The following is a 14,915-nucleotide window of genomic DNA, read 5'->3' as shown; positions in this document are numbered from 1 at the left end:
GTCCGCGATTTTTAATGCACTAACCGGGGTATCTTATGAACTGGGAACGTATCAACGAGGTTTTACTGCACTAGGTTTCCCAGCTGGTATGTTTTCTTCCCGCAGTCCCGTGAAAAATGCTACAGCGACGTTCTACTATTAAATTTCCCATAATTTGTGGTTATTAATTACTCACAACTACTTTTTCTTTGTGCTCAGATAAATAAAATTAAATTCACAAGATTTGGAAATTAGTGTCTCACTTGTCAGTCAAAATGACGCTATAAGTGGCTAATGCAATAAAGACATACCAAGTTCTTATTCTGAAGCTCTTGCAAGTACACCCTATGAGGCCCACTCTATAAGAATAAAAATTTGTTGAGTATCTCGTATGTTGTGCCAAAAGTTACACTTATGGAGTGCACGCACACTGTACAACAGCATGTGCATGATTAATGATAAAAAGAGGCAGTATACCTGGTCCTTTAAGTTCCTCTACACTACTTTGACCATCAAATGAATACAGGTGGAGGAAGATTTGTCTTGCTGGCACGCTAAAGCTGTACCACAAACACTCCCAAAGTTTTAGAGCACACTGCGTTCTCCTTAGCTAAAACGATAAATAGGCATTTTTTCAGGCGCAGACACCTGCTACAGATACTGCTGCATTTCTGATTGAAAAGAACATAAAAAAAAACGCTGACTCTTGCGACACGTGACTTTGTTGCTAATGTCAAAATTAAAACTACATGCTGCAAGGTCACGGAAGCCTGATGTATGAAAAAGAATGTGGGGACAAAAAAGAAAAAACATCAGAGTAGGTACAGAGCATTAAAACCACCTTAAATCCAGCTAAATACAAATAAGACAGTTCCTGCTGCACCTCAATTTACTGAAATATTTCCATTTGCTCGGCACTGCATGTTTTCAAAGAAACATGAAAAAATGTTACCATTCAGTGTTTCTACACACTTAGCCAGAGAAAAATATCAGCATGGATGGCTACCTTGGTACCCTGACGATGCGCAATGGGATTGATCAAAGGGTCGAAGTAGAACGCCGGCAAATCAGGATCTTCAGTCTTGATGTACACTACATTCGGCGTGTGATACCTGCAAATAGAAAGCTTGAGTGAGCCGACACTGAGACACTGCCACTGACAAATGCACAGACACACCAGCAGCAGGTGATGTGCATGCCTTGAGCGTCTTGCACATTGTTCTTATTGAGCAAGCTAATATCCGACAAGCAGTGCTTACTTTTTCCCAAGCGATGTACGCCAGCCACAAAACTGAAAATGGCAGGTGCACTTCACGGGATTGCCACCCAACTTGCAATAAAACTACAACAGTATGCATCCCCACGACAGAAAAAAAAATTGATAATTTGTGTTTGATGAAAGGAAATGGCACAGTAACTGTCTCACATATCTCCCTGGCATAAAGGCAGGGATAAGGAAGGGAGTGAAAGAAGAAAGGAAGAAAAAGGTGGGGCAGTGGAGATCTCCCGAATAATTTAAACCACCTGGAGATCTTTAACGTGCACTGACACAGCACAGCACATGGGTGCCTTTTGCATTTCGCCGCCCCCAAAATGCGGCCACAGCGGTCGGGTTCGAAGCTGGGCACTCCACCTCAGTAGACGAGCGCCTTAACGAATGAGCCACTGTGACAGGTCCAGGACAGACACCAGAAGCAAACTTCCAATATCATGCGGCTCTGAAGAATATTGTGGACTGCTAATGCCACTACTCACAAACAACGAATCCAACAATAGCAACTGCATAATGGCATCAAAGCATCAATACCTGAACACAAAAAAAATATATACCTCAGCGGTTAAGGTGCTCAGCTACTGACACGGAGCACCCGGGTTCAAACCCAACCCCGGTGGCCGCGCTCCGGCGGCCGCATTTCGGCTAAGGCGCCCGCCCCGCCCATGTGCTGTGCGATGCCAGTGCATGAGATCCCCAGGTGGTTAAATTATTCCGGCACCTCTTTCTTCCATTCTGCTCTAAGCTCAGTGCCTCCTTTATCCTCCTCCATTCTTCTCTCAGTCCCTTCTTTATCCGCTGATATGCAAGACAGATACTGCGCCATTTCCCCCCCCCCCCCCTGAAAAAAAAAAACAATTTGGGGTAAGTCTGCATATTACACCTGTTACAGCAGGAGCTGTTTCAGCAAGCCTTCCGCCACAGACACACACAAGGCACAGTAACACTGTCGAGCCGCGCCTGACCAATAGGGGCGCTGTAACATGGTTAGCAGCTATGACAGATAGATGGCACTACATCGCTCGCGCCAGAGTCTGAGCAGTGGAGTCAGAGTGTGGGTTACACATGGAGGTCACTTCTTGACAGGGCGTAGCGGGCGGGTGAGGTGGATTTTTGGTGAGTGGAGCAAAAGCTTAACAATAGTGTTTGCACTGTGCGGTTGCCATGCAAGTACAGTAGAATCTCGATGAAACGATGACGCTGGCATGTAGCCAGGAATATTTTTCGTGAGAGGAATATTTTTTGCGGGGGTACCCTGCGACGATGGTTAATACGAATTTGTAAAATTCCCAGGCAAAAATGCAGTGTATAATGTGGAGGACTCTGGATGTTCCAAACACTCCCGCACCACTACAGATAATACGAACTTGAGAGCCACAACTGTGCCCTCGAGCACCAAGTACTGTCCCCACATCACTGCGATCGCTAGTCATGTGGTACACACCACGAGCAGGGAGCAGCAGCGCGCAGCCCGCACATTGCCGACACAGCAATCACCAGTTGCACAAGAGTATGCACTCAAGTTAGCAATTAATGACATCCTGAGTAAGCAGTGGCACACAGCCCGTAAATCGGCAACGGCCCGATTGCCAGTCGTGCGGTTCACGCCACGAGCAGTGAGTGATGGCCCAGACATAAATAAACCATGTCAGCTGCAAACAGATCTGCATGAACGCATTTCCCATGTTCCTGCATATGGATTTTGTTTGTTTGAATTACACGAATTTCGGATGATACGAATATTTTTCGCACCTCGCGAGAGTTGTATCATTGTATCATCTATAACTGAGATCACCCTAAAAGCTCTGTCTCTATTGGTCACTGCCTGCCAGCGACCCATACGGGGACGGCGTTGGCAGCGACCAACAGGAGCGGCACTTTTACGGCGAACTTGATTGTAGAGTGGTATCATACCGTATTTACTCGAATCTAGGCCGGCCACGATTCTAAGCCGAGACCCGAAAGTTGAAGGCCACAGAAAAAAAAAAACTTACCTCGATTGTAGGCCGGCCGAAAAAACAACACTGTTTATACCTCATTATCACAATTATTTTTATGACGCGACACGACTGTTCTTACGTCGCCGCGCACGTGAAAGTGCGTGGCGCGAAACGACTGCACCATGTGTCTGCGCATAGGCGACTTGGTGTAGAGAGAGGAACTCGAGTGAGACACAGCGGGAAGCATCGTGCCTGCATGCTCTGCCGAAGCGTGATAGATGGCCCCGAGAGGGACCGTTGAAAAAAAAAAGCTGCCAAAGGAGCTTTGAGAGAAGAGGAGGAGGAGAGGCGGCGTTGGGCGAGGAGACATATGCAACGCCAGCCCGGGATCAGCCCCCGCTCATTCGTCATCATCATCGCTGACTTCTTTATCGCTGGCCTCCTCGAACAGTGCACTATCTTCACTGCCATCAAGTGCATTAGAGATGCAGCACTTGCGGAATGAGCGTGCAACCAAGCTTTCTGGGATGTCATCCCAGGCTGCAGCTATCCAAGTGGCTACAACTCCCAGTGAGGCGCGCTTTATTCGGCCTGTTGGTGTAAGCTCGCGCCGCTCTTCACTAAGCCAGTCCACGTAGTACTTGCGCAGCCGATCCTTGAAAGGCTTATTGAGGCACACATCAAGAGGCTGCAGCTGGCCTGTCATGCCGCCGGGTATGATGGCGACGTCGGTACCGGCTTCGGAAAGCGCAGCTTTTACGCCGTCAGTGAGGTGTCCACGGTAAGAGTCCAGGACGAGGAGGGAACGTTTGGCCAAGAGGGCCCCTGGACGCCGCTGCCAAACCATTCTGATCCACTGCTCAACCATATCGCTCGCCATCCATCCATTTTCGTTGGCGCGGACGATCACATTTCTTGGAAACACTTCCCGAGCTGGTAGAGTCTTCCTCTTAAAAATTATATACGCCGGCAGCTTGTGGCCATCCGCCGTGCAGGCCAGCATTACAGTCATGCGCTGCTTTTCGTATCCGGCCGAGCGCACTTTCACTTCCTTGGCACCTTTTTCGTTCACGGTGCACGCCACTGGCATGTCAAACCATACCGGCGTCTGGTCAGCGTTTCCCATTTGTCCTACGGCGTAGCCGTGCTCCATCCTCTTCCTTATTACGAATCGCTGAAATGAGATCAGCTTCTCTTCGAAGTCGCCCGGCAGCTTTTGACAAATGGACGTGCGACGTCGGAGGCTGAAGCCAAAGCGCTTCATGAACTTCTGCAACCAGCCCCGGCTGGCTTTGAACAGTTCCCGGGGGACGCCTCGCTCTCTCGCCAGCTCTCTTGCTTTGGCTTGCAGCACTTCCGTGGTCACTGGAAGTGCCACTGACCTCTGCGTCTCCACAAACTCGGCCAGAGCTACCTCCACTTCTGGATGGCGGCCTTTCTTGGGGCCCGTGAAAGCCGTTCTCGTTGCCGCGCAAGCAAAAATTTCGTTACGCTGCCCCCTCCAACGGCGAACATTCTTCTCATCCACGCCGAAGTCCCGCCCGGCTTGAAGATTTGACGACTGCTCTGCAGCGGCTATAACTTTCCGCTTGAAGGCGGCACTATAATGGCACCGCCTGTTTGGTGCCATGGTGTTGGTGATAAAAACTACGCACGAAAACTTCACTGCTGCGAATGTGCTCACGCCACCACACGAGAACAGAACAAGGCCAAAATGGCAGCCAGTGCTCATGTGTGCTTTGATCAGTATCGGCTACGGATAGCAACGGCTACGGATAGCAACGGCTACAGTGCTGTCTTTCGTTGGCGTTTTGTGGGGGCGCCACCTGCGTGCTACATTTATTCGTATTTTACGAATACGAAACCTCGAAACGAAATCCTCGAATCTAAGCCGACATAAGAGTTCTACATCTCGTTTTTTTGAAAAAACTATCGGCCTAGATTCGAATAAATACGGTAATACGAATAGATGTACTAGCACTAGGCTAGTCACGCCAATAAGTATATGCATGGGTGAAATGAGTGGTGGCATCACTGGTTTGAACAGGATGGTGCAAATGGGTATGTCAGTGAAAGAGTTTTGGCAGTATCGGAGTAGATTACACTAGTGCTAAGCTCCTACAGGGTTCCATAATTTACGCAGCACAGCATAAACATTGCACAATTTTTTTTTGTTTACTGACTACTCTGTCAACGCTTGCCTGCATTTGAAAAGCACTACAGAGAACACAAAACATAGCTACACCGCACTGGAGTGCTGGAGTGTCACATAAAACCAACATATCCAATCAGACTGTTTGTAGGTGCTTTCAGGCATCCTTAAGTGCATATGCCATGCAGGCAGTCGACACTTTCGCTTCTTTCTCTTTTCATTTCCATGCCTTTCTCACTGCTTTCCACTCTGGCAACAAGCTTTTGGTATCGTGCCAGGCAGCACTTCCTACAGCCAATGCCATCACCACGACAACACATGTGCTCGGCTAGTGTCACCCCACTGAACTCTATGATGCAGGACTAGTCAGAAATTTGACACCAATTTCACCTTCTCTTGAGACCAGAAAAAGGACTTTACACATTTCTAAATGATCCAAACTCACCAAGATAGGTGCACATAGTGGGGCATGTTGTTGTACAGGTATGGAAAGGCAATCCTGTACTCTGTACGAATGGGCTGACGAATGATGATCTTGTTGATGTCATTGAATTCATTCCAGTCTTCATCCCTGAAATAGAAAAGACATTTGGTCAAGAAACGTGCAGCTCAAAGACCAATCATCAGCAGGAATGAGGGCACGAATACCATGCCAATTGTTCACATGAAGTTATTCTCATTTATACTTCCAATTTACCCCTGATCTCTATTAGTTTTTCCTCATTTTATCAAACACCATTTTTTACCGTTTGCAAGTTCACAAGGAGGATATCGTGGGCATCTAAAATGGACATAGCAATTATTTTTGTTGCAGGTTACATGCAACATTGAGAGCAGACTTCTCAATTTATGCTTACAGATTATTTCGTGCACTCTAATTTAGACCACTCATTAACCAGTCCTATCAACAGTGAAGTTCACTGTGCTGTAAAATAATATTGGCTTAATCTGAAAAGTGCTTCCAACAAAGAACAACTTTAAACTATGTAGCCAGATGTTAATTATCTGGAATATCTTTACAACTAACAGATTTAGTGAAAATACAAAAGACATTTCAAATCAGCCTATGGACCTTTTCACGACCATCAGCAAAACCGGCTTTCTGGGCAGTGGGGAGACCATGGCGGAGCTCATCCTCAACTATTTCCTGCACTACGAGCACAGCCCGGTGCCAAATATGGCGGCGTCCAAGGTCATCTTTTTGAAAATGTCTATAAAACTGAACAAGACAAACAGTTTCCTTACCTTTGGCCCAATGAGAACAAAAATACCATATAAACTTGTGTAAGGGCCGCACCCGTGTATGGACCACACCTTGTTTTCCCAAAGGAAATATTTAAAAAAAAATATCAGTGTAAGGGCTGCACCCAAACTTTCCAGAACCCATGCAGGAATAGCCTTCCAAATGCATGCACCGTGGCCTTCACGATCAGCTCCAGCTGTGAGCAACGGTGCACTTGGTCGCGGAGGCGACGGATGCGCACAGGAGCTTGCAGGTGCCACCCATGGATGGTACCCAAGGCCACAACTCATCATCATCATCATCATCGTCAACGTTTTCTCTGCCGCGAGCGCCCGCTATCCATATCAGCATCAGTATCACCAGCTCCAGCCTTTTGAGGCTGCCAAAGGCACAAGAGTTGTGGTAGCGTGTTAGTTCACCGCAGTTGTGGCTTTTGCATGCTGCCGCCGAGCGTTGCAGTTTTAGCAGAATGGGCAAGCTCCTTAATAGCTAGATGGCTGGGAGTTTGCTGTCAAACATGGCAAGCATGCGGCGGGCAGGAAATTCGACGTGGCCGAAGAATGCGTCCGACGATGGTGCAACCAAAAGGATGCATTGAGGAACACAAGCTGCAAAAAGCGCGCTTTCTGAGGAAAACCGTGCAAGTTTCCCGAACTGGAAGAAGAGCTGCTCTGCTAAGTGATGGAAGTGCGGAACAGCGGCTACGCGTTGACAGCGAACATGCTGCGCGACTTCTCGTGGGATGAGCGTGCACCAGAGCAGAGCACAACACCAGCTCAAAGTCGGAAACTCCACGAGTGACGATTGAACATAGAAAAAACCCCGCTCATTCCCTGACTGGTGTGTTTCTACATTAAAAAATTTTTTTCCCACATCACATGTATGGGCCGCACCCCAAAAATTGGCCCTCAAAAAAAAAGTGCGACCCTTACATGCATTTATGCCGTAGCTCAAGGCTCAGACGGCAAACCTGCATGCTAGAGCGGTTCTTTACACAAGAAAGAAAGCAAAGGGCTGGAGCTTCCTTACGCTGGGTTCATGTCCTTGATCAGGGGCTCGAACTTTGGCCCGCCCGGGATGGACATGTTCAGAGCCTTCGCCGTAAAGAATGACTTGAGATCAAACAGGTAGAAGTAGTTGTCATCCACAAGGTCAGTGAGCAACTGGTTGGCCAGCCGGTAGAGTGTAGCCATCTGGGGTAGCGTCAGGTTCCAGTGGCGGTACGTCACGCCATTCATGTGTCTGATGGAAGGGCAGGTTCAAGAGAAACATGCAGTGAGAAAAAAAAAAAAGAAATCTCTTTATAATCACTGAAAACTAATATATAAGTCCAACATTCATAAGCAAAATTTTGTGTGCCTCAAAAATGACCCCAATATAGTTTGTTTCACACCTACCACTCGCATTTTTTTTATATCCATATCAATTCACTGTTGTAATGCCCTGGTTCTTTTCTTCTACTTCCGCCAGCCATCACTTACTTCTGCGTAATCACGTACTTATAACTTCAGCTTTGGCTTTTTCTTTTCTGACAGCTCCCCCTGGTGTTAATTCACTGACAGGAGGTACCCCTAGGCTCAGGTGATTCCTCCTACATACTTTTTTTGCACGACCACACTAATTGGCAAATAAACTAAAAAGTGAAGTACAGTGTGGTATTATGAAAACCATTGTCACAGCGAAATCAAAGGGCCACCGAGGACAAACTGCAGATGCAGCTTCACTGTAAACGGGGCTTTCATAAGATAGAAAATGACCCCCCCCCCCCCCCCCCCCCCTAAAGGTGCACAAAAGAGAAATTTGAACTCATCTTTTTACCGCGGGAATTCGACCTACGTGTTCCAGGCATTCTTAGAAACTTCGAATTATTGTCCTGTGCGGCCGATTGCCCTAATTAAACCAGATTAAATGTCCTGGCTCCCACCGTTTTTTTTAATTAAGGAGGTAGGCAGGAGTCAACCAACGCATCAGCCAGTCCCGTGGCGGCTTGCCGCTCTGCCATCGGCGGAGTGATACGTAAATCAAAGAGTCCACAGGTATTTTTATTTCCGTGGGTCTAATTTGCGGCTATATTGTCTGCGACTGAAGCTTTATTAACAGAAACCTAAAAAACAAAATAAAAGTGAAAGCGAAGCTGGCACTGGACTGGCTGAAAGGCACTCCACGTGTTGGTTGACTCCGCCTACCTACCGCGTTGAGTTCAAAAAAAGGCGGGAGCCAGGACGTTTAATCCAATTTAATTAGGGCAAATGGCCGCACAGAGCAATAATTCAAAGTTTTTAAGAATGCCCGGAACGTGTAGATAGTTCCCCCATTAAAGAGACGAGTTCAGATTCCTCTTCAGTGCACCTTTAAAAATATCAAACAGAAGTGTCGCCATCACCAGCCGATATTACATTAAACTGTGTGTGTGTCAAGTTAATGAGCGATGATCCCAGAAGCTAGGCTACACCATTCACTTCGGCAGTGCCATTCACGCAGCACTTATGGTGCATAGTTGGTCACAGCAATTCTTCGAGCACAGAGATTTGACATGCCCAATGAAGCCTAATGCACCGTTTTTTTTTTTCCCTCGATTTTTCTTAAAGATACCACTTTTGCACAAAATGAGCTGACTATTTTGGGGGCCATGCAGATGGATGAATGCAGCCCAGCTTCTGATCATCTGTCCGGTAACACTGAGCTGGACTCAAGGTCCCTGCCAAACTTCTAACAGTACACCACAGCCCACAGCGACAATAAAACCAAGCCAAGCACGCACTTGGTCTCGGCGAGGGGCTTGTGATCGTAGAACCACTTGCAGACAGGTGCATCCTCGTCATTGTCCAGGTCCATCTGGATTGCCTCCAGGGGCTCCACATCCAACACGTTGTCCGCATAGTCCAGTGGAGGTTCTTCATCATCAAAGGGAGGGAACCGCATCCGCTTGAAGTGCCGCCGGTCACGCTTCTCTCGACGCATCATGATCCACATGCTCCTGCACACAGGCAGTTTACGAGAGGTCACCTCATGAAGCCAGCACTATGAGCATTGCAACAGATAAAACACACACATAGCATTGTGACAGGGCTAACACACCAGCACTAAACAGTATCTTGAAATTATGTGAAAGCATGCATTGGCACATCTAGACCTGATACTAAAGAACTGCTAGTTTCACGTAGGTGCATCACAGCATTTACTAGGAAGGTAAAAAGTGAAAAGAAATAAACGGAGGGAAATGAAGGAAGAAGATCATTTCTTTAAAGGGGCTCTGAAAGGGGCTCCGAATAAAGTTGCGGTATGCCTAGGAGTTTAAAGGATGCCACTTCAGAAATATCCTCCAGCAAAAATTTTTTTAATGCGTTTTGTGGAAGCCGAGTTATTTGTAGTCAAAATTTGAATTTACGCGTCTTTGCGCCTTTCTCTTTTCTCTCGTCACTTTTTGCGCGTTGAAATGTCAGCGCTCCTCCGCCGGCCCCACCCACTCGGCCCCACCCACTAGGTCCCTCCATCGGCGGGAGGAGGAGAAGGAGGACCTTATGGCCGCGGCCACAATAGCTGCGTGCGATCAAAAAGAGACGCCAAGGCGAACCAATGACAGCCTACGCTGCTAATGTAACGAGCACTGCATGATGTGTTGCGTGCGTATTCGGGCAAAAAGCACCGCAGGTCGCACGAGGTGTGGAAGCGCGAATTTTTAAATACATATTGCAAATGATCAGTTTGCTTTTAAGGCCCTGTATGTGGCATGAACACTCAGTGGCCTGTACTCTACATAATACAAGTGTATTATACACAACCTCAAACGCCCTTTTCAGGGACCCTTTAAGTGGGAGCAAATGAGATTTATACACCAGATTCTAGTATAGTACAAGAAATGGCACAAGTGCACAAAGAACAAAACACTGGAGGCCTGACAGCAATGACACAAGGAAAGCATGCTCTTCCTCACCCCCACTGAGCGATGTAGACAGCCTCAATGACCCAAGGGATCTCGTTGACAAATGTGATGGCTCCAGTGATGTGGTAGAGAACCTTCACATCTCGAATCTGCTCCCAAGGCATGGGCATGTTCTCCATCAGCTTCAACACTGCATGTGGCATGTACTTGAGGGCCCTGAAACAAAAAGATGCCAAAGAAAGACACACCGTTAAGGCCTGGTGATGAGAGTATGAAACCCAAAGACCAGATACCAAAGCAGCAGGCATGGGTGAAATAACGCAGCACAAAAAGCACTCACTCCAGATAACAGTAGTTTCAGTGTTCATTTCAAGGCATCAACATAGCAAGAGAATAAGACACTGGGTAAATGTCCGCTATTAATTACTCATCACCATTTTTAATAGCAGTTACCATTCTTTACGCAAATTTCATGCACAATACATGAAAGGCAGCACAACAGTCATGGCAAACCTTAAAGGGCAGGATTTCGTACCTCCACCAAGCATCATTTGTACTGCTTTGGCAGAAACATCAGCAACAGCAACATGCACCAAGCAGCCATGTAACACTTACCCCAGGTAAACGCGCTTGTCGTGCCTATACTTGCGACTGCTCATGTCGCCATGATCTCTGATGATCTTGCGGATGTGCTCCGGTGGCATGTCCTCCTTCTGTGCATCCACAAAGCCAAACTTGCGTTTTTCAGCATATCGCTTAGACTGCAGCTGCTGCCATTTTCTGGCTGCAAGAAGACAAGCCGGACACAAAAGTGACCACCACTGCTCATGTGGCTAACTTAGTTGTTGCGTGATATGCTCATGAGAACCATAAGCCATGAACAGTAGACAAAGGGTTCGCATTTTTCGCAGTCAAAAAAAAAAAAAAAGCCCCGGGCCTCAATTATCCCCTCTCTTTAATAGAAAAGAACAACCACTAAATTTCATGACTTTGGCACGCAAACAAGGACCTGGATTTTACATCTTAGCCGAGATTGTTCAACTGTGGAACACCCTTTCCAATTTCTAATTTATCCTGTTTCATGACAGAGCTGGCAGACATCAAACATGGCCCTGTCCCTTCGGAGCTTAGGAGCAACTTGTTACGATTAGTGACATACACAAAATGCTGACACCCCCAACAAGCATTTATATTGCTTCATTCCAAGACACTAAGCAAATCTCAATGCTGGAGCCCATCCCAAGCCTATACTAATACTTGCTGTCAGGTGGCATGGAAGACTTACTTGCATGACAAGCTGTTATAATCCTTAGTTTCAGCTCTGTATTGTGCTTTAGATACAGATTGGCTCTTTACATAAGTAATGTGTCATTGGTATTGTCCTAATCTAATTGCCCTACAAATGTCATGTCATGTGCCATGTCATGTGATGTGTCGGGTCAATAGTGAGTCTAGGCTCCTTCCTGTAACCCTCTTTTGATCATGAGAATTGTTGGTAATTCAAAATCACAAAAAAACTGTGCACACAGATGAGGATACAGACAAAATAAGGATGCTAACGTGTATGTTTGTCATGTTTTCATCTCTGTGTACAGTTTGCTCTTATCACTAGCTACCATATTTAATACTCTACAACAATATGTTCAGATACAGCACAAGAACAAAGCAGCAAAATCCCCACAAAACCGGCCCTCCAATGAACAGCATCTATTGTCAGGAAGTCGCAGTCAACCACCTTGCACTTGCTAGCCATCGTGGCACCCACAAGGCGATTGACTGCAACATCATTGCAAATGGTCGATGCTAATGGTTACAGGGCCCCCTTTGTGAGGCATTAGTTGCTTCGTTCTCAAGTTGTACCCAACTATAGCCAGTTGCGACCATGAACGAAAGCGCCACGCAACGCCCAGAAGATGTGCCGCCGAGAACTCCACTTCTACCCACCTTTCTCCTGCAGCTTCTCCTCCGAGATCACCTCCTGCTGGCGCTGCTGCTGCTGTTGTTGCTGTAGCTGCTGCTGTTGCTGCATGTGTTGGTGCTGCATCTGGGCGTGCACCTGGGCAGCCAGCTGGGCCGCCATGGCCTGCTGCTGGGCCAGCACACCCATCACATATGGCTGGCCCAGCATGTATGGCGGCAGGCCCGCCATTGTGCCTGCTGCCTGCCGGCACTCCTCCTCACGGGAAGCCGCCTGTCCTGGTCCTTATGCTGCACACACAGGTGGAGCCACTTCAGAAAATAGCTGTAGTACAAATGTGCTGAGAAAATGGCAAGGGTTTTGCAGACAGCTATCACATTCACTTATGTAAACTGAAAAATGCCAATACTCCACCCTGCAACGTAACCTACAGCAAGCTGCTATGCAGGGCCCCCTTTTAATCCTGGCCAAAACAGTGAATGCATTACCATTTCATTTCATAACTTTTCTTGATGAGCCATTTCAGGAACTAGCAACGACTTTGTTTTGCAGACAGATGCCGTGCTGGCATAAGTAAACAACAAATATGCCACCATATCACCCAGCAACTAACTTATAGCACCGCAGTGTGTGACTACTTTTCAGCCTGAGCCAAACACTGGAGGTCTCTTTAGTGCACTTCTCGACTTTTCAACATGAAAACTGTGACTTGAAAAAGCAGCCCCTTGAAACTATAAAATAGTGCAGAAGGTTGGTGTACTTATTCTGTTAATTTTGCCCTCTCCTGAAACCGCCTCTGCGAAGCTAGGAGTATTCCCCAGACATAAAAATGGGCAGGAACCGTGTGGCAGTTCTACTCACAGCAGAAAGTTGTTGCCAAAGTGCACAATAAACAATCGCCCAGTGCAAACAGGGCACCTAAATAAGGCAGAATATGCATCATTGAAGGAAAATTGGTGTAAGAGCGATGCCTCTGTAACAGATCGGTTCCAAACCGAGGAAACATCGAACGACGGGCCATCATGAACTGCAAGCGAGGATATTGAGGTGGTTCTGTTAACTTGGAAGACTTTACTCATCGTAAAAGTATGGTTTGAAAAACAATAACACGTTTGTGACGGACGGGCAGACGGACACCACTGGCAAGAGGCAGCAACAAATGAAATTCGAATGCTGCATGCACCAACCCGACAAATCGGTGAACATTACGACTGCTACAACAGAAGTGCTGTCATAAAGACCAAATGCTCGTAAAGCCCACAGAAATTTAGTGAGGTCTGTACCGGGAATTACGGCACTGAACGGATCGAAGTGGTGCTACCGCTACGAAAACCCTACCGTGCACACGGGGTAAAGTGTTATGTGAGACTCCACGGAAGGAAAAGCACCGCCACATTACTAGGCCTACTCGTCAGTTCTTGCTCGCACTAACAAAGATGCATATTTAACAGCTTTTACTGGTTGCAGAATGTTTCAACAGGTGCCTTTCCCTTTACTTTTTCTGCCACATGCGCAGACTTGATTGAGTTGAGCGGGTGCAGGCAGGCACAGGCGAGATCATGCACGCGCGCGATGCGCGTTACGGACAACGGTACCAAAACTTCGGCTGAGTCTTTTTTTAGCACTTACACTTTCAGGTCCCGCAGTTGTAAGTCATAGTGAAACAAATCTAATGTTGCGACGCGGCATACGAGCTATATGCCGCTGCAAAAAGCTACACGGTCAGCGAAATCACAAAACGTAAAACACCGGCGTCGCGCAGTCAACGTTTCTGTAGCGATGCGCACTTTGTTGATGATGATAGGCACCTTTGCTGTTGACATAGCCGATAGGCTGCCCTAATACTTCTAAGGCCGTGGCTATTAAAAAAACAATAAGAAAATACTTGTACTTCAAGAGGTCGTTTTTTATTGCTCAGAAAGGTAAGAAAGGCGTAGTTCAAGCGATTTTGCGTTTTGATGTCAGAGCGATGCAGTCGTACAATGCTCTCCTCCACATGGCTCCCGCTTCCATGACAAAATCCAACAGCCACCGAAACTACCGAAATCAAGAGACCAAGGAGCATAAGGAATCTTTCTTTTTTTAATTTGTAGTTTTTCATTACTGGGAGACTAATAAAAGCAGAAGAAAAAGACCAGAATCGTCTTTTCTTGAGCTAGTTGGTTTTTCATGCTGTAGGTGTTTGCAGCGCACACGAAACACGGACGGACAGAAAAGAGAACGAAACACAGCGCTGACTTTCAACTTTCAGCGCTGTGTTTCGTTCTCTTTTCTGTCCGTCCGTGTTTCGTGTGCGCTGCAAACACCTACAGCAAGAAAAAGACCACACGCCACCGGTGGGATCTTAACACATGACCTCCGAATTTCGCGTCCGGTGCTCTACCAACTGAGCTACTAGTAGTAGTGGTTTAAAATTAAAAGGAAGACTAGGATTTTTGCCACCCCGGCACCTGCTGTCGGTAGTGAAGCACCTCAGCTGGGGCAACGGAAATACCTTTAAGGATAACAGGCAGAATGGAGAAATGAA

The 14,915-nt window shown here is 47.0% G+C and overlaps 1 protein-coding gene across 1 annotated transcript in view; it reads right to left on the bottom strand.

Annotated features, from left to right (window-relative positions):
• Positions 1 to 14,203, bottom strand: part of Prp8 (pre-mRNA processing factor 8) — a 53,408-nt gene extending 39,205 nt beyond the window's left edge. Inside the window, exons 1-8 of the mRNA XM_077653215.1 lie at positions 14,018 to 14,203; positions 12,415 to 12,678; positions 11,086 to 11,254; positions 10,522 to 10,686; positions 9,349 to 9,564; positions 7,617 to 7,829; positions 5,790 to 5,915; positions 986 to 1,091 (exon numbers count right to left, since the gene is read on the bottom strand). Of these exons, the coding sequence (XP_077509341.1) occupies positions 986 to 1,091; positions 5,790 to 5,915; positions 7,617 to 7,829; positions 9,349 to 9,564; positions 10,522 to 10,686; positions 11,086 to 11,254; positions 12,415 to 12,619 (1,200 nt within the window). The 5' untranslated portion in view covers positions 12,620 to 12,678; positions 14,018 to 14,203. The remainder of the gene's footprint in view (positions 1 to 985; positions 1,092 to 5,789; positions 5,916 to 7,616; positions 7,830 to 9,348; positions 9,565 to 10,521; positions 10,687 to 11,085; positions 11,255 to 12,414; positions 12,679 to 14,017) is intronic.
• Between the last annotated feature and the right edge of the window lie 712 nt (positions 14,204 to 14,915).

The sequence above is a fragment of the Amblyomma americanum genome, chromosome 2 (assembly GCF_052857255.1).
Source record: "Amblyomma americanum isolate KBUSLIRL-KWMA chromosome 2, ASM5285725v1, whole genome shotgun sequence".
Taxonomy (NCBI): domain Eukaryota; kingdom Metazoa; phylum Arthropoda; class Arachnida; order Ixodida; family Ixodidae; genus Amblyomma; species Amblyomma americanum.
This window is presented reverse-complemented; position numbering and strand designations above follow the sequence as displayed.